The sequence below is a fragment of the Triturus cristatus genome, chromosome 7 (genome assembly GCF_964204655.1).
Source record: "Triturus cristatus chromosome 7, aTriCri1.1, whole genome shotgun sequence".
Classification (NCBI taxonomy): Eukaryota; Metazoa; Chordata; class Amphibia; order Caudata; family Salamandridae; genus Triturus; species Triturus cristatus.
In genome coordinates, this window is record NC_140590.1 from 1,010,250,459 (window position 1) to 1,010,277,401 (window position 26,943).

Sequence of the window (26,943 nt, forward strand, 5' to 3'; positions counted from 1 at the left end):
CTACGAGTTCTCAAGCACAAGCCCGCTCTGCCGCAGTGACAGCTGTCTTTTGTGCGCCTCCTGGTGCCAAAACTGCGTGGGTGGCTCCCCTGCCGCAGAGACTGCTGGGAGAGGTAGTCCGTCCCCACTCCGCGGCCGCTGTTGAAATTGACGGCGGCGGGGGACGGTAACGCTGTGACAAGGAAGATGGTGCTGGCACAGGTAAGGTGACTGGCAAGGAGTGTCTACGAGTTCTCAAGCACAAGCCATTACTACAAAAGTCATTACATTGACTTGTAGTAGATGGCGTGCTAACATAGGGAATAGTATACTTTGCTATTCCAACACCTTCCCTACTGTTGCGTAGGCTGGAGTTGGAATAGTAAATTATAAATTTCTAAGCACGCCATCTACTGTGAGTCGATGTAATGACTTGCGTAGTAATGGCATTCTGTGGTAACAACGCGATCGTTGTAACGACCGCGTTGTAATGCCACGTGATGTAATGATTCGCCTAATAACGAGTCATATTCCCTTGCAGGGATGGTGGCCTGCTGGACTCAGCAGACCTCCATGTCTGGGACTGCTTTTAAATAAAGCAGTTTTTTTTTAATGCAGCCCGTGTTCCTTAACGGAAAACCGTATGCATTTTAGAAAAATAAATTTAATGTTTTTATTAAATTTTTTAAGGGCAGGTAGTGGTCCCTGGAACACTGCCTGCAGCTTCATTACAAAGGGGAAGGTGTCCCCTGGGGACCCCTACCAATTTGTGACCGCATTACGACCCTCTTGAAGAGAAATTGCAAGTGTTTTGCATAATTGCGGTCGCAAAACATTCACACATAGGGCTGCCAGTTGCAATTAATGGAGGGACGCACTTGGAACACCCCCTCCTAATTGTGACTCGCTAAACACTATTTTTCTTGTCTAAAATTTTTTGCGACTCGTAAAATAGTGTTTGTACATGGCCCACAGTGACTTTGCATGCGCAAATGGGTCGCAAACCCGTTTGCCCATGCAAAATCACGTCGTACATCTGGCCCCAAAACACTTGATAGAATCTATAGTTTTACAAATAATTTGATAAATCTTTCAGCACACTCACATTCCTGTTTTGAGACTTGATCTTGTATATAATCGCCAAGGGAACGAAGAAAAATGCCAGAGTCCAGCTCCTGATTTAAGGAAAACTCAGACATAATCTACAGACTGGCTGATAACTAGCTCCTAAAACAAGCTGAGAAAGTTACTCTCCTTTCTGAAAACCACAGAACTTAGATTCAGGTATAGGGGTGAAAGATGTACTAAAAAATCGTTTTTGGTTCGAATGATGAGTAACGTACAAAGTCAAAAGATACCTTATTCGGTGTTATAACTGTCAATTTTACAAAACATCCATATAACACATTTAACAAATTTAACTTAAGTTAGCGTCCCTTAATACATAAATATAATTTACATTTTTGTTTGTAAAAGTCAGAAAAGTTATCCCAGTAGAGTTCGTAAAAATTACAATTTCATTACCCTTGTTGCTATTGATAAATATCAGGATACTCTCATAAATTGATAGTATTAGTTGTGCATTAAAATCAAACCCATGAACAAAAATGTATAAAACTCATCAGTATCACATCATATCCTAGAGTAGTACAGTGTTCAGAAAAGTGCTATTAGAGAGGATGGACCAATAGATATAAATGTATACACATGTATATACATAATTCATGGGCGCTTAAAATTGTTTCCATAACGCAAAGTATACTTGGATAGTACTCAGATGGAATGGGCATCGAAAATGTAGGGCCCATGGATCAACAGACAGACACTGGCAAGAGGTTTATCCTGGTTCGGGGGGGTTCATGCCACAAAGAACCTAGAGGGTAGGACTGCAACTGCCCCTACAGTGGATAAGGCCTTAATGGGGATTTTAACCCAAAAGGGTTTCCCCAAGGAAGTGGTCTCTGATAGGGAAACCAAATGCATGTCTGCTTATATGCAGTCAATGTGGAGAGAGTGTGGAGTTACTTATATCTTTTCAACACCCTACCATCCGCAAACCAATTGGCGTGTTGAGAAATTCAACACAACCTTTAAAGGTGAAATTAAGGGCCTACCTGAGGCCATGAGGTGTAGGCATGAGGCCCTCGTACCATGCCTACTCTTTGCTTAGAGAGAAGTACCTGATAAGAGAGTTGGCTTTAATCCCTGAGAACCTCTGTATGATTATCCAGTGAGGGGACCTCTTAGTCTGGTTAGTGAGGGGTGTGAGCAGGCTCTCAAGAAACCCCCTCCAAGATGTTGTTAGCCTTCAGGAGCCAGATGGCCAAGTTCTGGAAGCAAGCTCCTGACAAGTTCGAGGCCAGCCAGGAGGTAATGAAACAATGGTACGACCAAATGGCTACCCTGGTGGAATTCCGGCCTGGGCAGAAAGTGTGGATGATGGAGCCCGGGACCCTCCAAGACCACTGAACTGGGCCAGATGAGATAATTGAGATGAGGGTGCAGTCAGATACCTGCTGGGCATCAAGACCCCCAGACACCCCAACCGCCCCAAACCACACTTTGAGAGATCTTAGGTCAGCTATTTTGTTGTTGACAGAAGGAGGGGACAAAGAGGAGAGTAAACCTCTCCCTGAAATCCTGCAAACAAAAGAGAGTGGAAGGTGTAAACCTTTCCCCTAACCTGACTTCGGATAAGCAGAGAGAATATCACAAGTTAATAGGACAATTTTGATCACTGTTTTACCTTACTCCTGGGACTACCCAACTGAGTATCAAGGATAGGACACGAGAGAAAGCCTTCATGTCAAAAATAAGATCTTTAGGCTATTGTACAGAGTGAGGACTAGCATCAAGGATGAGGTATCCAAGATGTTGGAGTTGGGGGTGATTGAACCCTCCGGGAGCCCATGGTCCAGCCCAGTAGGGCTGGTACCAAAAGCTGCCCCACAGAGCACCACACTAGAACTCCAGTCCTGGGTGGATTATAGGAGCTCAATTCATTGACCAAGACTGATGCTCATACAATTCCCTGGGCTGATGAGCTGATTGACAGGTTAGGGGCTGCCCAGTTCCAGAGTACTTTTGTCCTTACTTCAGGATACTGGACAATCGCCCTAACCGAAGAAGCCATGGAGAGGTCACCTTCTCCACTCCAGAGGGCCAATACCAGTTTAAAGTGATACCCTCTAGATTAAATAATGCCCCGGCCACCTTCCAGAGGCTGGTGAGCCAGGGTTTGACTGGAATGGGGGTCTTCAGGTGCTGCGTACTTGGATGACATAGCAGTATTCAGTAGCAGCTTTTAGGACCACCTTTTTCACCTGGCAGGAATGCTTCACGCCCTACAGAACACAGGACTGACTATCAAGACCAGTAAGTGCCAGATAGGGCAGGGGTCAGTGGTGTGCTTGGGAGACTTTGGAGGCAGGAGAAAGATGCAGCCCCTCCAGGCCAAGAAATAAACTACATATGCCTAGGAGCCCCCAAAACCCTAAACTGAGGAGAAAGCCTTCCTAATCCTCACAGGTTGCTACAGGAGGTTTGTCATGACATATAGCCCCATTGTTGGCCCCTTGACTGAGCCGACTCCAAAAATGTAGCCCAGAAATGTGATTTGGACAGATGCATGCCAAAAAGCATTTAACTCCCTAAAGCTGACCATGTGCAAGGCCCTGTGCTCAATGCCCGTGACCTTTCCAGTGAATTCATTGTGCAAACTGATGCCTAAGAACATGGCATAGGGGCAGTCCTATCACAGTTGAATATGAAGGGTCTAGATCAACCTGTTGATTTTTTCTCTTGGAGGTTACTTCCTAGTGAATAGAAGTGGAGTGCTATTGAAAGGGAAGCCTTTGCTGTGGTCTGCGCACTAAAGAAGTTGAGACCATGCCTGTTTGAGACTCACTTCCGGATTCAGACAGACCACAGGTCCCTCAGGTGGTCCATACAAATGGGAACTGAGAGACTTGATAGAAACCACAGTTTTCTTGAAATAATTTTATAAAACTTTCAGCACACTCTAGTAGACTGGAATGGATTCGGGACAGAGGAATGCTCTTGGGAGCCAACTAGTCACTTCCATGCACCTAGGATCTTAAACAAGTACCATCAACAGCATCCCACCAAACCTAAGCAACCACTGTGAAAGTGGTCCTTAAAGGGAGGAAACTGTTATGACCACACACTTACTTTTCCATGTTTAGTCCCAGAAGGCACCAAATGCAAATTTTCCCCAGGGTGGACTTAGTGGGTATGAAAATAAAGAGGGAAAAGTGTACCATTAACATCTAGTCTAGGAGAATGCCTGCTTATGACAGAGGGATTGTCTGGCTGGCATAAGATAAGCTAAGTAAATGTTAAGTTCTGCGGCAGCAAGGCAACACCAAAAAAGAAACAACCAGCACTGAAAGAATGCATGCGCTTGCAATACCTGCAGATCGCTAAAAGACTAAAGCAATGCCAATCCAAAGTGCACCTATATACCATTTCTTGAGTGAGCTATACACAAGTGGTGAGAACATGGATTTACTGAAAAGGCCTTGAAACTTCTCAGATGACTGCACGAGACTTGAAAATCTCTACATCCAACTTTGGTTCGGGATAGTATAAATACCACTTCCAATGGAACTGTGCCTTGCTAGGCAATAGGAAATTCCACAAAGAACATCAAGCATACCAAAGAAACTCACCTGAAAAGAATGTTCCCGGCGGGAGCTGGTCTCCTCCACCTGGCCAAAAAAAGAGATAAGTGATTTGCATATTTCATCTCGAGTGAGCAAAGGTGTAACAGCGCATCGATAGAGACTAAGGGCCAGATGTACGGCCATTTGAAATAGTGCGTCGCAAATTGCTCTCTATTGCGAGTCATAATTTGCGAGTCGCAATTTCAAATGTACAACAGTGTCTCAGACACTGATTGTGATTTCCAAAGGGGGTCGCAAAATGCGAGCCTCATCAATATTCATGAGGCACTCGCAATTTGCGACCCCATTGGCAATGGCTGGCCCTCCCAGGGGAAACAACCTTTACATAGCGGTGATTACACCGCGATGTCATTACAACGCGGTCGTTACAATGACCACGTTGTAACCACGCAAAGCCATTACTACAAAAGTCATTACATTGACTTGTAGTAGATGGCGTGCTAACATAGGGAATAGTATACTTTGCTATTCCAACACCTTCCCTACTGTTGCGTAGGATGGAGTTGGAATAGTAAATTATAAATTTCTAAGCACGCCACCTACTGCGAGTCGATGTAATGACTTGCGTAGTAATGGCATTCTCTGGTAACAATGCGATCGTTGTAACGACCGCGTTGTAATGCCACGTGATGTATTGATTCGCCTAATAACGAGTCATATTCCCTTGCAGGGATGGTGGCCTGCTGGACTCAGCAGACCTCCATGTCTGGGACTGCTTTTAAACAAAGCAGTTTTTTTTTTTTAATGCAGCCCGTGTTCCTCAACGGAAAACCGTATGCATTTTAGAAAAATAAATGTAATGTTTTTATTACATTTTTTAAGGGCAGGTAGTGGTCCCTGGAACACTGCCTGCAGCTTCATTACAAAGGGGAAGGTGTCCCCTGGGGACCCCTACCCATTTGTGACCACATTACGACCCTCTTGAAGAGAAATTGCAAGTGTTTTGCATAATTGCGGTCGCAAAACATTCACACATAGGGCTGCCAGTTGCAATTAATGGAGGGACGCACTTGGAACACCCCCTCCTAATTGTGACTCGCTAAACACTATTTTTCTTGTCTAAAATTTTTTGCGACTCGTAAAATAGTGTTTGTACATGGCCCACAGTGACTTTGCATGCGCAAATGGGTCGCAAACCCATTTGCCCAAGCAAAATCACGTCGTACATCTGGCCCCAAAACACTTGATAGAATCCATAGTTTTACAAATAATTTGATAAATCTTTCAGCACAATCACATTCCTGTTTTGAGACTTGATCTTGTATATAATCGCCAAGGGAACCAAGAAAAGGGCCAGAGTTCAGCTCCTGATTTAAGGAAAACTCGGACATAATCTGCAGACTGGCTGATAACTAGCTCCTAAAAGAAGTTGAGAAAGTTACTCTACTTTCTGAAAACCATAGAACTTAGATTCAGGTATAGGGGTGAAAGATGTACTAAAAAATCGTTTTTCGTTCGAATGATGAGTAACGTACAAAGTCAAAAGATACCTTATTCGGTGTTATAACTGTCAATTTTACAAAACATCCATATAACAAATTTAACTTAAGTTAGCGTCCCTTAATACATAAATATAATTTACATTTTTGTTTGTAAAAGTCAGAAAAGTTATCCCAGTAGAGTTCGTAAAAATTACAATTTCATTACCCTTGTTGCTATTGATAAATATCAGGATACTCCCATAAATTGATAGTATTAATTGTGTATTAAAATCAAACCCATGAACAAAAATGTATAAAACTCATCAGTATCACATCATATCCTAGAGTAGTACAGTGTTCAGAAAAGTGCTATTAGAGAGGATGGACCAATAGATATAAATGTATACACATTTATATACATAATTCATGGGCACTTAAAATTGTTTCCATAACGCAAAGTATACTTGGATAGTACTCAGATGGAATGGGCATCGAAAATGTAGGGCCCATGGATCAACAGACAGACACTGGCAAGAGGTTTATCCTGGTTTGGGGGGGTTCATGCCACAAAGAACCTAGAGGGTAGGACTGCAACTGCCCCTGCAGTGGATAAGGCCTTAATGGGGATTTTAACCCAAAAGGGTTTCCCCAAGGAAGTGGTCTCTGATAGGGAAACCAAATGCATGTCTGCTTATATGCAGTCAATGTGGAGTCAGTGTGGAGTTACTTATATCTTTTCAACACCCTACCATCCGCAAACCAATTGGCGTGTTGAGAAATTCAACACAACCTTTAAAGGTGAAATTAAGGGCCTACCTGAGGCCATGAGGTGTAGGCATGAGGCCCTCGTACCATGCCTACTCTTTGCTTAGAGAGAAGTACCTGATAAGAGAGTTGGCTTTAATCCCTGAGAACCTCTGTATGATTATCCAGTGAGGGGACCTCTTAGTCTGGTTAGTGAGGGGTGTGAGCAGGCTCTCAAGAAACCCCCTCCAAGATGTTGTTAGCCTTCAGGAGCCAGATGGCCAAGTTCTGGAAGCAAGCTCCTGACAAGTTCGAGGCCAGCCAGGAGGTAATGAAACAATGGTACGACCAAATGGCTACCCTGGTGGAATTCCGGCCTGGGCAGAAAGTGTGGATGATGGAGCCCGGGACCCTCCAAGACCACTGAACTGGGCCAGATGAGATAATTGAGATGAGGGTGCAGTCAGATACCTGCTGGGCATCAAGACCCCCAGACACCCCAACCGCCCCAAACCACACTTTGAGAGATCTTAGGTCAGCTATTTTGTTGTTGACAGAAGGAGGGGACAAAGAGGAGAGTAAACCTCTCCCTGAAATCCTGCAAACAAAAGAGAGTGGAAGGTGTAAACCTTTCCCCTAACCTGACTTCGGATAAGCAGAGAGAATATCACAAGTTAATAGGACAATTTTGATCACTGTTTTACCTTACTCCTGGGACTACCCAACTGAGTATCAAGGATAGGACACGAGAGAAAGCCTTCATGTCAAAAATAAGATCTTTAGGCTATTGTACAGAGTGAGGACTAGCATCAAGGATGAGGTATCCAAGATGTTGGAGTTGGGGGTGATTGAACCCTCCGGGAGCCCATGGTCCAGCCCAGTAGGGCTGGTACCAAAAGCTGCCCCACAGAGCACCACACTAGAACTCCAGTCCTGGGTGGATTATAGGAGCTCAATTCATTCACCAAGACTGATGCTCATACAATTCCCTGGGCTGATGAGCTGATTGACAGGTTAGGGGCTGCCCAGTTCCAGAGTACTTTTGTCCTTACTTCAGGATACTGGACAATCGCCCTAACCGAAGAAGCCATGGAGAGGTCACCTTCTCCACTCCAGAGGGCCAATACCAGTTTAAAGTGATACCCTCTAGATTAAATAATGCCCCGGCCACCTTCCAGAGGCTGGTGAGCCAGGGTTTGACTGGAATGGGGGTCTTCAGGTGCTGCGTACTTGGATGACATAGCAGTATTCAGTAGCAGCTGGTAGGACCACCTTTTTCACCTGGCAGGAATGCTTCACGCCCTACAGAACACAGGACTGACTATCAAGACCAGTAAGTGCCAGATAGGGCAGGGGTCAGTGGTGTGCTTGGGAGACTTTGGAGGCAGGAGAAAGATGCAGCCCCTCCAGGCCAAGAAATAAACTACATATGCCTAGGAGCCCCCAAAACCCTAAACTGAGGAGAAAGCCTTCCTAATCCTCACAGGTTGCTACAGGAGGTTTGTCATGACATATAGCCCCATTGTTGGCCCCTTGACTGAGCCGACTCCAAAAATGTAGCCCAGAAATGTGATTTGGACAGATGCATGCCAAAAAGCATTTAACTCCCTAAAGCAGACCATGTGCAAGGCCCTGTGCTCAATGCCCGTGACCTTTCCAGTGAATTCATTGTGCAAACTGATGCCTAAGAACATGGCATAGGGGCAGTCCTATCACAGTTGAATATGAAGGGTCTAGATCAACCTGTTGATTTTTTCTCTTGGAGGTTACTTCCTAGTGAATAGAAGTGGAGTGCTATTGAAAGGGAAGCCTTTGCTGTGGTCTGCGCACTAAAGAAGTTGAGACCATGCCTGTTTGAGACTCACTTCCGGATTCAGACAGACCACAGGTCCCTCAGGTGGTCCATACAAATGGGAACTGAGAGACTTGATAGAAACCACAGTTTTCTTGAAATAATTTTATAAAACTTTCAGCACACTCTAGTAGACTGGAATGGATTCGGGACAGAGGAATGCTCTTGGGAGCCAACTAGTCACTTCCATGCACGTAGGATCTTAAACAAGTACCATCAACAGCATCCCACCAAACCTAAGCAACCACTGTGAAAGTGGTCCTTAAAGGGAGGAAACTGTTATGACCACACACGTACTTTTCCATGTTTAGTCCCAGAAGGCACCAAATGCAAATTTTCCCCAGGGTGGACTTAGTGGGTATGAAAATAAAGAGGGAAAAGTGTACCATTAACATCTAGTCTAGGAGAATGCCTGCTTATGACAGAGGGATTGGCTGGCTGGCATAAGATAAGCTAAGTAAATGTTAAGTTCTGCGGCAGCAAGGCAACACCAAAAAAGAAACAACCAGCACTGAAAGAATGCATGCGCTTGCAATACCTGCAGATCGCTAAAAGACTAAAGCAATGCCAATCCAAAGTGCACCTATATACCATTTCTTGAGTGAGCTATACACAAGTGGTGAGAACATGGATTTACTGAAAAGGCCTTGAAACTTCTCAGATGACTGCACGAGACTTGAAAATCTCTACATCCAACTTTGGTTCGGGATAGTATAAATACCACTTCCAATGGAACTGTGCCTTGCTAGGCAATAGGAAATTCCACAAAGAACATCAAGCATACCAAAGAAACTCACCTGAAAAGAATGTTCCCGGCGGGAGCTGGTCTCCTCCACCTGGCCAAAAAAAGAGATAAGTGATTTGCATATTTCATCTCGAGTGAGCAAAGGTGTAACAGCGCATCGATAGAGACTAAGGGCCAGATGTACGGCCATTTGAAATAGTGCGTCGCAAATTGCTCTCTATTGCGAGTCATAATTTGCGAGTCGCAATTTCAAATGTACAACAGTGTCTCAGACACTGATTGTGATTTCCAAAGGGGTCGCAAAATGCGAGCCTCATCAATATTCATGAGGCACTCGCAATTTGCGACCCCATTGGCAATGGCTGGCCCTCCCAGGGGAAACAACCTTTACATAGCGGTGATTACACCGCGATGTCATTACAACGCGGTCGTTACAATGACCACGTTGTAACCACGCAAAGCCATTACTACAAAAGTCATTACATTGACTTGTAGTAGATGGCGTGCTAACATAGGGAATAGTATACTTTGCTATTCCAACACCTTCCCTACTGTTGCGTAGGCTGGAGTTGGAATAGTAAATTATAAATTTCTAAGCACGCCACCTACTGCGAGTCGATGTAATGACTTGCGTAGTAATGGCATTCTCTGGTAACAATGCGATCGTTGTAACGACCGCGTTGTAATGCCACGTGATGTATTGATTCGCCTAATAACGAGTCATATTCCCTTGCAGGGATGGTGGCCTGCTGGACTCAGCAGACCTCCATGTCTGGGACTGCTTTTAAACAAAGCAGTTTTTTTTTTTTAATGCAGCCCGTGTTCCTTAACGGAAAACCGTATGCATTTTAGAAAAATAAATGTAATGTTTTTATTACATTTTTTAAGGGCAGGTAGTGGTCCCTGGAACACTGCCTGCAGCTTCATTACAAAGGGGAAGGTGTCCCCTGGGGACCCCTACCCATTTGTGACCACATTACGACCCTCTTGAAGAGAAATTGCAAGTGTTTTGCATAATTGCGGTCGCAAAACATTCACACATAGGGCTGCCAGTTGCAATTAATGGAGGGACGCACTTGGAACACCCCCTCCTAATTGTGACTCGCTAAACACTATTTTTCTTGTCTAAAATTTTTTGCGACTCGTAAAATAGTGTTTGTACATGGCCCACAGTGACTTTGCATGCGCAAATGGGTCGCAAACCCATTTGCCCATGCAAAATCACCTCGTACATCTGGCCCCAAAACACTTGATAGAATCCATAGTTTTACAAATAATTTGATAAATCTTTCAGCACAATCACATTCCTGTTTTGAGACTTGATCTTGTATATAATCGCCAAGGGAACCAAGAAAAGGGCCAGAGTTCAGCTCCTGATTTAAGGAAAACTCGGACATAATCTGCAGACTGGCTGATAACTAGCTCCTAAAAGAAGTTGAGAAAGTTACTCTACTTTCTGAAAACCATAGAACTTAGATTCAGGTATAGGGGTGAAAGATGTACTAAAAAATCGTTTTTGGTTCGAATGATGAGTAACGTACAAAGTCAAAAGATACCTTATTCGGTGTTATAACTGTCAAATTTACAAAACATCCATATAACAAATTTAACTTAAGTTAGCGTCCCTTAATACATAAATATAATTTACATTTTTGTTTGTAAAAGTCAGAAAAGTTATCCCAGTAGAGTTCGTAAAAATTACAATTTCATTACCCTTGTTGCTATTGATAAATATCAGGATACTCCCATAAATTGATAGTATTAATTGTGTATTAAAATCAAACCCATGAACAAAAATGTATAAAACTCATCAGTATCACATCATATCCTAGAGTAGTACAGTGTTCAGAAAAGTGCTATTAGAGAGGATGGACCAATAGATATAAATGTATACACATTTATATACATAATTCATGGGCGCTTAAAATTGTTTCCATAACGCAAAGTATACTTGGATAGTACTCAGATGGAATGGGCATCGAAAATGTAGGGCCCATGGATCAACAGACAGACACTGGCAAGAGGTTTATCCTGGTTTGGGGGGGTTCATGCCACAAAGAACCTAGAGGGTAGGACTGCAACTGCCCCTGCAGTGGATAAGGCCTTAATGGGGATTTTAACCCAAAAGGGTTTCCCCAAGGAAGTGGTGTCTGATAGGGAAACCAAATGCATGTCTGCTTATATGCAGTCAATGTGGAGAGAGTGTGGAGTTACTTATATCTTTTCAACACCCTACCATCCGCAAACTAATTGGCGTGTTGAGAGATTCAACACAACCTTTAAAGGTGAGATTAAGGGCCTACCTGAGGCCATGAGGTGTAGGCGTGAGGCCCTCGTACCATGCCTACTCTTTGCTTAGAGAGAAGTACCTGATAAGAGAGTTGGCTTTAATCCCTGAGAACCTCTGTATGATTATCCAGTGAGGGGACCTCTTAGTCTGGTTAGTGAGGGGTGTGAGCAGGCTCTCACGAAACCCCCTCCAAGATGTTGTTAGCCTTCAGGAGCCAGATGGCCAAGTTCTGGAAGCAAGCTCCTGACAAGTTCGAGGCCAGCCAGGAGGTAATGAAACAATGGTACGACCAAATGGCTACCCTGGCGGAATTCCAGCCTGGGCAGAAAGTGTGGATGATGGAACCCGGGACCCTCCAAGACCATTGAACTGGGCCAGATGAGATAATTGAGATGAGGGTGCAGTCAGATACCTGCTGGGCATCAAGACCCCCAGACACCCCAACCGCCCCAAACCACACTTTGAGAGATCTTAGGTCAGCTATTTTGTTGTTGACAGAAGGAGGGGACAAAGAGGAGAGTAAACCTCTCCCTGAACTCCTGCAAACAAAAGAGAGTGGAAGGTGTAAACCTTTCCCCTAACCTGACTTCAGATAAGCAGAGAGAATATCACAAGTTAATAGGACAATTTTGATCACTGTTTTACCTTACTCCTGGGACTACCCAACTGAGTATCAAGGATAGGACACGAGAGAAAGCCTTCCTGTCAAAAATAAGATCTTTAGGCTATTGTACAGAGTGAGGACTAGCATCAAGGATGAGGTATCCAAGATGTTGGAGTTGGGGGTGATTGAACCCTCCGGGAGCCCATGGTCCAGCCCAGTAGGGCTGGTACCAAAAGCCGCCCCACAGAGCACCACACTAGAACTCCGGTTCTGGGTGGATTATAGGAGCTCAATTCATTGACCAAGACTGATGCTCATACAATTCCCTGGGCTGATGAGCTGATTGACAGGTTAGGGGCTGCCCAGTTCCAGAGTACTTTTGTCCTTACTTCAGGATACTGGACAATCGCCCTAACCGAAGAAGCCATGGAGAGGTCACCTTCTCCACTCCAGAGGGCCAATACCAGTTTAAAGTGATGCCCTCTAGATTAAATAATGCCCCTGCCACCTTCCAGAGGCTGGTGAGCCAGGGTTTGACTGGAATGGGGGTCTTCAGGTGCTGCGTACTTGGATGACATAGCAGTATTCAGTAGCAGTTGGTAGGACCACCTTTTTCACCTGGCAGGAGTGCTTCAGGCCCTACAGGACACAGGACTGACTATCAAGACCAGTAAGTGCCAGATAGGGCAGGGGTCAGTGGTGTGCTTGGGAGACCTTGGAGGCAGGAGTAAGATGTAGCCCCTCCACGCCAAGAAATAAACTACATATGCCTAGGAGCCCCCAAAACCCTAAACTGAGGAGAAAGCCTTCCTAATCCTCACAAGTTGCTACAGGAGGTTTGTCATGACATATAGCCCCATTGTTGGCCCCTTGACTGAGCTGACTCCAAAAATGTAGCCCAGAAATGTGATTTGGACAGATGCATGCCAAAACGCATTTAACTCCCTAAAGCAGACCATGTGCAAGGCCCTGTGCTCAATGCCCGTGACATTTCCAGTGAATTCATTGTGCAAACTGATGCCTAAGAACATGGCATAGGGGCAGTCCTATCACAGTTGAATATGAAGGGTCTAGATCAACCTGTTGATTTTTTCTCTAGGAGGTTACTTCCTAGTGAATAGAACTGGAGTGCTATTGAAAGGGAAGCCTTTGCTGTGGTCTGGGCACTAAAGAAGTTGAGACCATGCCTGTTTGGGACTCAATTCCGGATTCAGACAGACCACAGGTCCCTCAGGTGGTCCATACAAATGGGAACTGAGAGACTTGATAGAAACCACAGTTTTCTTGAAATAATTTTATAAAACTTTCAGCACACTCTAGTAGACTGGAATGGATTCGGGACAGAGGAATGCTCTTGGGAGCCAGCTGGTCACTTCCATGCACCTAGGATCATAAACAAGTACCATCAACAGCATCCCACCAAACCTAAGCCACCACTGTGACAGTGGTCCTTAAAGGGAGGAAACTGTTATGACCACACACGTACTTTCCCATGTTTGGTCCCAGAAGGCGCCAAATGCAAATTTTCTCTAGTGTGGACTTAGTGGGTATGAAAATAAAGTGGGAAAAGTATACCATTAACATCTAGTCTAGGTGAATGCCTGCTTATGACAGAGGGATTGGCCGGCTGGCATAAGGCAAGCTAAGTAAATGTTAAGTTCTGCAGCAGCAAGGCAACACCAAAAAAGAAACAACCAGCACTGAAAGAATGCATGCGCTTGCAATACCTGCAGATCGCTAAAAGACTAAAGCAATGCCAATCCAAAGTGCACCTATATACCATTTCTTGAGTAAGCTATACACAAGTGGTGAGAACATGGATTTACTGAAAAGGCCTTGAAACTTCTCAGATGACTGCACGAGACTTGAAAATCTCTACATCCAACTTTGGTTCGGGATAGTATAAATACCACTTCCAATGGAACTGTGCCTTGCTAGGCAATAGGAAATTCCACAAAGAACATCAAGCATACCAAAGAAACTCTCCTGAAAAGAATGTTCCTGGCGAGAGCTGGTCTCCTCCACCTGGCCAAAAAAAGAGATAAGTGATTTGCATATTTCATCTCGAGTGAGCAAAGGTGTAACAGCGCATCAATAGAGACTAAGGGCCAGATGTACGGCCATTTGAAATAGTGAGTCGCAAATTGCTCTCTATTGCGAGTCACAATTTGCGAGTCGCAATTTCAAATGTACAACAGTGTCTCAGACACTGATTGTGATTTCCAAAGGGGTCGCAAAATGCAAGCCTCATCAATATTCATGAGGCACTCGCAATTTGCGACCCCATTGGGAATGGCTGGCCCTCCCAGGGGAAACAACCTTTACATCGCGGTGATTACACCGCGATGTCATTACAACGCGGTCGTTACAATGACCACATTGTAACCACGCAAAGCCATTACTACAAAAGTCATTATATTGACTTGTAGTAGATGGCGTGCTAACATAGGGAATAGTATACTTTGCTATTCCAACACCTTCCCTACTGTTGCGTAGGCTGGAGTTGGAATAGTAAATTATAAATTTCTAAGCACGCCACCTACTGCGAGTCGATGTAATGACTTGCGTAGTAATGGCATTTTGTGGTAACAACGCGATCGTTGTAACGACCGCGTTGTAATGCCACGTGATGTAATGATTCGTCTAATAACGAGTCATATTCCCTTGCAGGGATGGTGGCCTGCAGGACTCAGCAGACCTCCATGTCTGGGACTGCTTTTAAATAAAGCAGTTTTTTTTTAATGCAGCCCGTGTTCCTTAACGGAAAACCGTATGCATTTTAGAAAAATAAATTTAATGTTTTTATTAAATTTTTTAAGGGCAGGTAGTGGTCCCTGGAACACTGCCTGCAGCTTCATTACAAAGGGGAAGGTGTCCCCTGGGGACCCCTACCAATTTGTGACCGCATTACGACCCTCTTGAAGAGCAATTGCAAGTGTTTTACATAATTGCGGTCGCAAAACATTCACACATAGGGCTGCCAGTTGCAATTAATGGAGGGACGCACTTGGAACACCCCCTCCTAATTGTGACTCGCTAAACACTATTTTTCTTGTCTAAAATTTTTTGCGACTCGTAAAATAGTGTTTGTACATGGCCCACAGTGACTTTGCATGCGCAAATGGGTCGCAAACCCATTTGCCCATGCAAAATCACGTCGTACATCTGGCCCCAAAACACTTGATAGAATCCATAGTTTTACAAATAATTCGATAAATCTTTCAGCATACTCACATTCCTGTTTTGAGACTTGATCTTGTATATAATCGCCAAGGGAACCAAGAAAAGTGCCAGAGTTCAGCTACTGATTTGAGGAAAACTCGGACATAATCTGCAGACTGGCTGATAACTAGCTCCTAAAAGAAGTTGAGAAAGTTACTCTACTTTCTGAAAACCACAGAACTTAGATTCAGGTATAGGGGTGAAAGATGTACTAAAAAATCGTTTTTGGTTCGAATGATGAGTAACGTACAAAGTCAAAAGATACCTTCTTCGGTGTTATAACTGTCAATTTTACAAAACATCCATATAACAAATTTAACTTAAGTTAGCATCCCCTAATACATAAATATAATTTACATTTTTGTTTGTAAAAGTCAGAAAAGTTATCCCAGTAGAGTTTGTAAAAATTACAATTTCATTACACTTGTTGCTATTGATAAATTTCAGGATACTCCAATAAATTGATAGTATTAGTTGTGCATTAAAATCAAACCCATGAACAAAAATGTATAAAACTCATCAGTATCACATCATATCCTAGAGTAGTACAGTGTTCAGAAAAGTGCTATTAGAGAGGATGGACCAATAGATATAAATGTATACACATTTATATACATAATTCATGGGCGCTTAAAATTGTTTCCATAACGCAAAGTATACTTGGATAGTACTCAGATGGAATGGGCATCGAAAATGTAGGGCCCATGGATCAACAGACAGACACTGGCAAGAGGTATATCCTGGTTCGGGGGGGTTCATGCCACAAAGAACCTAGAGGGTAGGACTGCAACTGCCCCTGCAGTGGATAAGGCCTTAATGGGGATTTTAACCCAAAAGGGTTTCCCCAAGGAAGTGGTGTCTGATAGGGAAACCAAATGCATGTCTGCTTATATGCAGTCAATGTGGAGAGAGTGTGGAGTTACTTATATCTTTTCAACACCCTACCATCCGCAAACCAATTGGCGTGTTGAGAGATTCAACACGACCTTTAAAGGTGAGATTAAGGGCCTACCTGAGGCCATGAGGTGTAGGCGTGAGGCCCTCGTACCATGCCTAATCTTTGCTTAGAGAGAAGTACCTGATAAGAGAGTTGGCTTTAATCCCTGAGAACCTCTGTATGATTATCCAGTGAGGGGACCTCTTAGTCTGGTTAGTGAGGGGTGTGAGCAGGCTCTCAAGAAACCCCCTCCAACATGTTGTTGGCTACATGCTAGCCTTCAGAAGCCAGATGGCCAAGTTCTGGAAGCAAGCTCCTGACAAGTTCGAGGCCAGCCAGGAGGTAATGAAACAATGGTACGACCAAATGGCTACCCTGGTGGAATTCCAGCCTGGGCAGAAAGTGTGGCTGATGGAGCCCGGGACCCTTCCAAGACCATTGAACTGGGCCACATGAGATAATTGAGATGAGGGTGCAGTCAGATACCTGCTGGGCATCAGGACCCCCAGACACCCCAACCGCCCCGAACCACACTTTGAGAGATCTTAGGTCAGCTGTTTTGTTGTTGACAGAAGGAGGGGACAAAGAGGAGAGTAAACCTCTCCCTGAACTCCTGCAAAAAAAAGAGAGTGGAAGGTGTAAACCTTTCCCCTAACCTGACTTCGGATAAGCAGAGAGACTATCACAAGTTAATAGGACAATTTTGATCACTGTTTTACCTTACTCCTGGGACTACCCAACTGAGTATCAAGGATAGGACACAAGAGAAAGCCTTCCTGTCAAAAATAAGATCTTTAGGCTACTGTACAGAGTGAGGACTAGCATCAAGGATGAGGTATCCAAGATGTTGGAGTTGGGGGTGATTGAACCCTCCGGGAGCCCATGGTCTAGCCTAGTAGGGCTGGTACCAAAAGCCGCCCCACAGAGCACCACACTAGAACTCCGGTTCTGGGTGGATTATAGGAGCTTAATTCATTGACCAAGACTGATGCTCATACAATTCCCTGGGCTGATGAGCTGATTGACAGGTTAGGGGCTGCCCAGTTCCTGAGTACTTTTGTCCTTACTTCAGGATACTGGACAATCGCCCTAACCGAAGAAGCCATGGAGAGGTCACCTTCTCCACTCCAGAGGGCCAATACCAGTTTAAAGTGATGCCCTCTAGATTAAATAATGCCCCTGCCACCTTCCAGAGGCTGGTGAGCCAGGGTTTGACTGGAATGGGGTCTTCAGGTGCTGCGTACTTGGATGACATAGCAGTATTCAGTAGCAGCTGGAAGGACCACCTTTTTCACCTGGCAGGAGTGCTTCAGGCCCTACAGAACACAGGACTGACTATCAAAACCAGTAAGTGCCAGATAGGGCAGGGGTCAGTGGTGTGCTTGGGAGACCTTGGAGGCAGGAGTAAGATGCAGTCCCTCCACGCCAAGAAATAAACTACATATGCCTAGGAGCCCCCAAAACCCTAAACTGAGGAGAAAGCCTTCCTACTCCTCACAGGTTGCTACAGGAGGTTTGTCATGACATATAGCCCCATTGTTGGCCCCTTGACTGAGCTGACTCCAAAAATGTAGCCCAGAAATGTGATTTGGACAGATGCATGCCAAAACGCATTTAACTCCCTAAAGCAGACCATGTGCAAGGCCCTGTGCTCAATGCCCGTGACATTTCCAGTGAATTCATTGTGCAAACTGATGCCTAAGAACATGGCATAGGGGCAGTCCTATCACAGTTGAATATGAAGGGTCTAGATCAACCTGTTGATTTTTTCTCTAGGAGGTTACTTCCTAGTGAATAGAACTGGAGTGCTATTGAAAGGGAAGCCTTTGCTGTGGTCTGGGCACTAAAGAAGTTGAGACCATGCCTGTTTGGGACTCAATTCCGGATTCAGACAGACCACAGGTCCCTCAGGTGGTCCATACAAATGGGAACTGAGAGACTTGATAGAAACCACAGTTTTCTTGAAATAATTTTATAAAACTTTCAGCACACTCTAGTAGACTGGAATGGATTCGGGACAGAGGAATGCTCTTGGGAGCCAGCTGGTCACTTCCATGCACCTAGGATCATAAACAAGTACCATCAACAGCATCCCACCAAACCTAAGCCACCACTGTGACAGTGGTCCTTAAAGGGAGGAAACTGTTATGACCACACACGTACTTTCCCATGTTTGGTCCCAGAAGGCGCCAAATGCAAATTTTCTCTAGTGTGGACTTAGTGGGTATGAAAATAAAGTGGGAAAAGTATACCATTAACATCTAGTCTAGGTGAATGCCTGCTTATGACAGAGGGATTGGCCGGCTGGCATAAGGCAAGCTAAGTAAATGTTAAGTTCTGCAGCAGCAAGGCAACACCAAAAAAGAAACAACCAGCACTGAAAGAATGCATGCGCTTGCAATACCTGCAGATCGCTAAAAGACTAAATCAATGCCAATCCAAAGTGCACCTATATACCATTTCTTGAGTAAGCTATACACAAGTGGTGAGAACATGGATTTACTGAAAAGGCCTTGAAACTTCTCAGATGACTGCACGAGACTTGAAAATCTCTACATCCAACTTTGGTTCGGGATAGTATAAATACCACTTCCAATGGAACTGTGCCTTGCTAGGCAATAGGAAATTCCACAAAGAACATCAAGCATACCAAAGAAACTCTCCTGAAAAGAATGTTCCTGGCGAGAGCTGGTCTCCTCCACCTGGCCAAAAAAAGAGATAAGTGATTTGCATATTTCATCTCGAGTGAGCAAAGGTGTAACAGCGCATCAATAGAGACTAAGGGCCAGATGTACGGCCATTTGAAATAGTGAGTCGCAAATTGCTCTCTATTGCGAGTCACAATTTGCGAGTTGCAATTTCAAATGTACAACAGTGTCTCAGACACTGATTGTGATTTCCAAAGGGGTCGCAAAATGCAAGCCTCATCAATATTCATGAGGCACTCGCAATTTGCGACCCCATTGGGAATGGCTGGCCCTCCCAGGGGAAACAACCTTTACATCGCGGTGATTACACCGCGATGTCATTACAACGCGGTCGTTACAATGACCACATTGTAACCACGCAAAGCCATTACTACAAAAGTCATTATATTGACTTGTAGTAGATGGCGTGCTAACATAGGGAATAGTATACTTTGCTATTCCAACACCTTCCCTACTGTTGCGTAGGCTGGAGTTGGAATAGTAAATTATAAATTTCTAAGCACGCCACCTACTGCGAGTCGATGTAATGACTTGCGTAGTAATGGCATTCTGTGGTAACAACGCGATCGTTGTAACGACCGCGTTGTAATGCCACGTGATGTAATGATTCGACTAATAACGAGTCATATTCCCTTGCAGGGATGGTGGCCTGCTGGACTCAGCAGACCTCCATGTCTGGCACTGCTTTTAAATAAAGCAGTCTTTTTTTAATGCAGCCCGTGTTCCTTAACGGAAAACCGTATGCATTTTAGAAAAATAAATTTAATGTTTTTATTAAATTTTTTAAGGGCAGGTAGTGGTCCCTGGAACACTGCCTGCAGCTTCATTACAAAGGGGAAGGTGTCCCCTGGGGACCCCTACCAATTTGTGACCGCATTACGACCCTCTTGAAGAGCAATTGCAAGTGTTTTACATAATTGCGGTCGCAAAACATTCACACATAGGGCTGCCAGTTGCAATTAATGGAGGGACGCACTTGGAACACCCCCTCCTAATTGTGACTCGCTAAACACTATTTTTCTTGTCTAAAATTTTTTGCGACTCGTAAAATAGTGTTTGTACATGGCCCACAGTGACTTTGCATGCGCAAATGGGTCGCAAACCCATTTGCCCATGCAAAATCACGTCGTACATCTGGCCCCAAAACACTTGATAGAATCCATAGTTTTACAAATAATTCGATAAATCTTTCAGCATACTCACATTCCTGTTTTGAGACTTGATCTTGTATATAATCGCCAAGGGAACCAAGAAAAGTGCCAGAGTTCAGCTACTGATTTGAGGAAAACTCGGACATAATCTGCAGACTGGCTGATAACTAGCTCCTAAAAGAAGTTGAGAAAGTTACTCTACTTTCTGAAAACCACAGAACTTAGATTCAGGTATAGGGGTGAAAGATGTACTAAAAAATCGTTTTTGGTTCGAATGATGAGTAACGTACAAAGTCAAAAGATACCTTCTTCGGTGTTATAACTGTCAATTTTACAAAACATCCATATAACAAATTTAACTTAAGTTAGCATCCCCTAATACATAAATATAATTTACATTTTTGTTTGTAAAAGTCAGAAAAGTTATCCCAGTAGAGTTTGTAAAAATTACAATTTCATTACACTTGTTGCTATTGATAAATTTCAGGATACTCCAATAAATTGATAGTATTAGTTGTGCATTAAAATCAAACCCATGAACAAAAATGTATAAAACTCATCAGTATCACATCATATCCTAGAGTAGTACAGTGTTCAGAAAAGTGCTATTAGAGAGGATGGACCAATAGATATAAATGTATACACATTTATATACATAATTCATGGGCGCTTAAAATTGTTTCCATAACGCAAAGTATACTTGGATAGTACTCAGATGGAATGGGCATCGAAAATGTAGGGCCCATGGATCAACAGACAGACACTGGCAAGAGGTATATCCTGGTTCGGGGGGGTTCATGCCACAAAGAACCTAGAGGGTAGGACTGCAACTGCCCCTGCAGTGGATAAGGCCTTAATGGGGATTTTAACCCAAAAGGGTTTCCCCAAGGAAGTGGTGTCTGATAGGGAAACCAAATGCATGTCTGCTTATATGCAGTCAATGTGGAGACAGTGTGGAGTTACTTATATCTTTTCAACACCCTACCATCCGCAAACCAATTGGCGTGTTGAGAGATTCAACACGACCTTTAAAGGTGAGATTAAGGGCCTACCTGAGGCCATGAGGTGTAGGCGTGAGGCCCTCGTACCATGCCTAATCTTTGCTTAGAGAGAAGTACCTGATAAGAGAGTTGGCTTTAATCCCTGAGAACCTCTGTATGATTATCCAGTGAGGGGACCTCTTAGTCTGGTTAGTGAGGGGTGTGAGCAGGCTCTCAAGAAACCCCCTCCAACATGTTGTTGGCTACATGCTAGCCTTCAGAAGCCAGATGGCCAAGTTCTGGAAGCAAGCTCCTGACAAGTTCGAGGCCAGCCAGGAGGTAATGAAACAATGGTACGACCAAATGGCTACCCTGGTGGAATTCCAGCCTGGGCAGAAAGTGTGGCTGATGGAGCCCGGGACCCTTCCAAGACCATTGAACTGGGCCACATGAGATAATTGAGATGAGGGTGCAGTCAGATACCTGCTGGGCATCAGGACCCCCAGACACCCCAACCGCCCCGAACCACACTTTGAGAGATCTTAGGTCAGCTGTTTTGTTGTTGACAGAAGGAGGGGACAAAGAGGAGAGTAAACCTCTCCCTGAACTCCTGCAAAAAAAAGAGAGTGGAAGGTGAAAACCTTTCCCCTAACCTGACTTCGGATAAGCAGAGAGACTATCACAAGTTAATAGGACAATTTTGATCACTGTTTTACCTTACTCCTGGGACTACCCAACTGAGTATCAAGGATAGGACACGAGAGAAAGCCTTCCTGTCAAAAATAAGATCTTTAGGCTACTGTACAGAGTGAGGACTAGCATCAAGGATGAGGTATCCAAGATGTTGGAGTTGGGGGTGATTGAACCCTCCGGGAGCCCATGGTCTAGCCTAGTAGGGCTGGTACCAAAAGCCGCCCCACAGAGCACCACACTAGAACTCCGGTTCTGGGTGGATTATAGGAGCTCAATTCATTGACCAAGACTGATGCTCATACAATTCCCTGGGCTGATGCGCTGATTGACAGGTTAGGGGCTGCCCAGTTCCTGAGTACTTTTGTCCTTACTTCAGGATACTGGACAATCGCCCTAACCGAAGAAGCCATGGAGAGGTCACCTTCTCCACTCCAGAGGGCCAATACCAGTTTAAAGTGATGCCCTCTAGATTAAATAATGCCCCTGCCACCTTCCAGAGGCTGGTGAGCCAGGGTTTGACTGGAATGGGGTCTTCAGGTGCTGCGTACTTGGATGACATAGCAGTATTCAGTAGCAGCTGGAAGGACCACCTTTTTCACCTGGCAGGAGTGCTTCAGGCCCTACAGAACACAGGACTGACTATCAAAACCAGTAAGTGCCAGATAGGGCAGGGGTCAGTGGTGTGCTTGGGAGACCTTGGAGGCAGGAGTAAGATGCAGTCCCTCCACGCCAAGAAATAAACTACATATGCCTAGGAGCCCCCAAAACCCTAAACTGAGGAGAAAGCCTTCCTACTCCTCACAGGTTGCTACAGGAGGTTTGTCATGACATATAGCCCCATTGTTGGCCCCTTGACTGAGCTGACTCCAAAAATGTAGCCCAGAAATGTGATTTGGACAGATGCATGCCAAAACGCATTTAACTCCCTAAAGCAGACCATGTGCAAGGCCCTGTGCTCAATGCCCGTGACATTTCCAGTGAATTCATTGTGCAAACTGATGCCTAAGGACATGGCATAGAGGCAGTCCTATCACAGTTGAATATGAAGGGTCTAGATCAACCTGTTGATTTTTTCTCTAGGAGGTTACTTCCTTGTGAATAGAACTGGAGTGCTATTGAAAGGGAAGCCTTTGCTGTGGTCTGGGCACTAAAGAAGTTGAGACCATGCCTGTTTGGGACTCAATTCCGGATTCAGACAGACCACAGGTCCCTCAGGTGGTCCATACAAATGGGAACTGAGAGACTTGATAGAAACCACAGTTTTCTTGAAATAATTTTATAAAACTTTCAGCACACTCTAGTAGACTGGAATGGATTCGGGACAGAGGAATGCTCTTGGGAGCCAGCTAGTCACTTCCATGCACCTAGGATCATAAACAAGTACCATCAACAGCATCCCACCAAACCTAAGCCACCACTGTGACAGTGGTCCTTAAAGGGAGGAAACTGTTATGACCACACACGTACTTTTCCATGTTTAGTCCCAGAAGGCGCCAAATGCAAATTTTCTCCAGTGTGGACTTAGTGGGTATGAAAGTAAAGTGGGAAAAGTGTACCATTAACATCTAGTCTAGGTGAATGCCTGCTTATGACAGAGGGATTGGCTGGCTGGCATAAGGCAAGCTAAGTAAATGTTAAGTTCTGCGGCAGCAAGGCAACACCAAAAAAGAAACAACCAGCACTGAAAGAATGCATGCGCTTGCAATACCTGCACATCGCTAAAAGACTAAAGCAATGCCAATCCAAAGTGCACCTATATACCATTTCTTGAGTGAGCTATACACAAGTGGTGAGAACATGGATTTACTGAAAAGGCCTTGAAACTTCTCAGATGACTGCACGAGACTTAAAAATCTCTACATCCAACTTTGGTTCGGGATAGTATAAATACCACTTCCAATGGAACTGTGCCTTGCTAGGCAATAGGAAATTCCACAAAGAACATCAAGCATACCAAAGAAACTCACCTGAAAAGAATGTTCCCGGCGGGAGCTGGTCTCCTCCACCTGGCCAAAAAAAGAGATAAGTGATTTGCATATTTCATCTCGAGTGAGCAAAGGTGTAACAGCGCATCAATAGAGACTAAGGGCCAGATGTACGGCCATTTGAAATAGTGAGTCGCAAATTGCTCTCTATTGCGAGTCACAATTTGCGAGTCGCAATTTCAAATGTACAACAGTGTCTCAGACACTGATTGTGATTTCCAAAGGGGTCGCAAAATGCGAGCCTCATCAATATTCATGAGGCACTCGCAATTTGCGACCCCATTGGGAATGGCTGGCCCTGGGTGTCCGGGGGCAAGATGGCGGCCGCTTGAGACCGCAGTGCAGTAAGCTCCGGCCGGTGCTCGTAGCAAAGCTTTCACAGGCTGTTATGTGAAGAGATTTAAGTCCAGGCTGTGATCGCGCTAAAGAGGTGAAGAATGTTACATGAGGAATCAGCTGAGAGGAACGGATTATCGAGTACGAGCCGGGTCTCGATATTGGCTTCAGCAATTGGCCTATCCATAGTCCGATATCTATGCAGTATCACTCAGAATTATAAGATCTACTATCAATCTTACCGGAGTGACGAGGAAGCTCAGCAGCGGCAGTGTAGCGGGATGGCTCCGAAGAATGCCTCAAAGAATACAGTTGCTGCAGCCATGAAGCAAAAAGAGGCGAGAGTGACCAGGCTGGCCACTCGAGATACAGTAGAGGCATCAGTGACGGGAGCGTCAGAGAGGGTTCCACCCAAGGCTTTGAGTGCGAGCGGCACCACCCGGAAGAGCGGACAGACTGCCTCCTCTGTGATCGACCTCCTGCGCGGAGCCCCGGCTTGTCCTCTTCCGGGTCGAGGTGAGCAGTGCAAGCCGCATACTCGAGACGCGCTGGAGGCTGCCACAGTAAGCGCTGCAACGGCGGAAACTGAAACTGACAACACTGCTAAAGGTATTTCTCCTGCTGACGGTGTTAGATGGTGCCGCACACATACACAGATGGTGAGAGAAGGGGAAGATCCCGGGGCTCCTTCGAGGGGGGTCAATGACGTGACACAAGCTCCCGCTGAGACTATAGTGAATAAGAAAACTGATACTAGTCCTCACTCAGCATTAACACTAACCTCTGAGCCCGGGACCAAAGTCGATCTAACACCCCTCCCCACTCACACAAATAGCCTAGGAGGCCGGCAATTGAGCCAGGCTCTATTACCCTTACCGAGAGATCTACAATCTGTGCAGCTCGGGTCTGAAAATCCGAGTGAAAATCTGAGCGAAGCTGATACAGACACAGATAAAGACAGAGACAAGGACAAGGATAAGGATAAGGAGCCTAGCGATTTTTACTCTTTATCTGATGAGTTGGGATGGTCAACTGATACTGCCTCTGACCTATCTGAGTCTAGTGATGAAGAGATTAATATTAATAAGGTTAGAACTGCTCAGAAACTGGGACCTAAACACAGGAAAAGCCACCACGAATCGATAGACTTGGCTTGGGATTATACCCCTATTAGTGACCTCCCCCCCCAGGGACAACATCGATACAATCGCAGGGACCTATGTCCGATCTCAATCAACACCAGGAGCAAGGTACCACTCCGGACACAACTGCATCAACGTTAGAAACGATTTTGTTAGCTATAGCTGCGCATAGGGAAGAGAACTCTCATGATGGTCGCAGGGCCCAAGCAGAGCTACGCAAGGTGCAGGGTGTGGTCCGTAAGCTATCAAAGAAAATTGGCTCCTTTAATGATCGCATGACTGAGATGGAATCAAGACTATTGGTTAACGAAATGGAAACTGCGCTAAATCACGAGAAGTCTGAGGCGCACGATAAAGAACTCTCAGATATGATGTGGAAACTCGAGGACATGGAAAATCGCCAACGGCGAAGTAACCTACGAGTCCTGGGAATTCCGGAAGGAGTTGAAGGGGGGGGACATCCGTTCTTTCATGGTTAAATTGTTTCACGATTCCCTCCCAGAATTGTCAGCCTGGAAGTGGGATATTGAGGTACAACGTGCCCATCGGGTGCCCCTCACTATGAGAAGTATGCCTAAACCTGGAGCATATCCAAGGGCAGTATTGGTATACTTTGGTAATTTCCTGCTTAGACAGGCGATTTGGGAGAAAGCTAGACCCGAGGCAAAAAAAACTAATGGCGACATAACTTATTTTGTACGCCCAGATTTCTGTCATGTAACGGTTGAGCGGAGGTGGCGCCTCCGCCAACTTATTAGACCATTTCAAGACAAAAAGCTCCAGGCATTTCTGAATAACCCGGCCTGTTTGAAAGTAATTAATGGTAACCAGACCAAATTTTTCACCTCTGAGATAAAGGCTAAGGAATATCTGGATACTCTCTAGGGCTGAAATTACTTTCCTAGCTTTTGGTTAATTATTGGTACCCTTCTGGTATCCTTAAAATTCTTTCCCGTCCTCTATAATTCTGATACTAGTTTGTATTAAACCCCTTCTGGGGGTGTTAAGGTCTGGAATATATATCCAGATGGGGGGGGGGGGAAAGTTTGTTAAAGTTTGTTAAAAATATTCTACTAAGGAGGTGTCTAGATTTATTAGTGAGCACCGGCCCTTTACTGCACGTCCATCATCACAGACTCTTATGGAGTCTATTTGCCCTAATGACGGGGGGGTTGGGGGGGGGGGTAGGGAGGGTAAGGGGTTGGGACCCAGGGGGTGGGACTGGGGGGTGAAAATATATATTTTTTAAAATGCAACCGCAGTTACAGAAATAAGAATGGAAGCAGAGATGGAAATGGATCCTATGAGATTATTATTGGTAAATCTGGTCATACGGCAAGATCTGGTTGGTTAATAGATATAATGGAGTATGGCTAGCTTAAAATTATGCTCGTGGAACATCGCGGGCCTCAACGACAAAGGGAAAAGGGATCAAATGTGGGGAGTGA

At 44.8% G+C, this 26,943-nt stretch overlaps 1 protein-coding gene across 8 annotated transcripts in view; it reads right to left on the reverse strand.

Annotated features, from left to right (window-relative positions):
* LOC146811006 (uncharacterized) overlaps positions 1 to 26,943 on the reverse strand; it is a 1,023,327-nt gene that overhangs the window by 183,041 nt on the left and 813,343 nt on the right. For 5 of the 8 annotated variants that reach the window (XR_014965768.1, XM_085614480.1, XM_085614477.1 and 2 more), the window contains 6 exons: positions 20,412 to 20,533; positions 19,151 to 19,202; positions 15,576 to 15,697; positions 14,315 to 14,366; positions 9,500 to 9,538; positions 4,671 to 4,709 (listed from right to left, as the gene is read on the reverse strand). Coding sequence is in view for 6 of the 8 variants with exons in the window: in XM_085614480.1 (XP_085470606.1) it covers positions 4,671 to 4,709; positions 9,500 to 9,538; positions 14,315 to 14,366; positions 15,576 to 15,697; positions 19,151 to 19,202; positions 20,412 to 20,533 (426 nt within the window). In the remaining 2 variants the exon portion in view is untranslated. Of the gene's footprint in view, positions 1 to 4,670; positions 4,710 to 9,499; positions 9,539 to 14,314; positions 14,367 to 15,575; positions 15,698 to 19,150; positions 19,203 to 20,411; positions 20,534 to 23,999; positions 24,039 to 26,943 lie in introns of all 8 variants that reach the window. The other 3 variants (XR_014965769.1, XM_085614482.1, XM_085614479.1) reach the window with 2 other exon arrangements.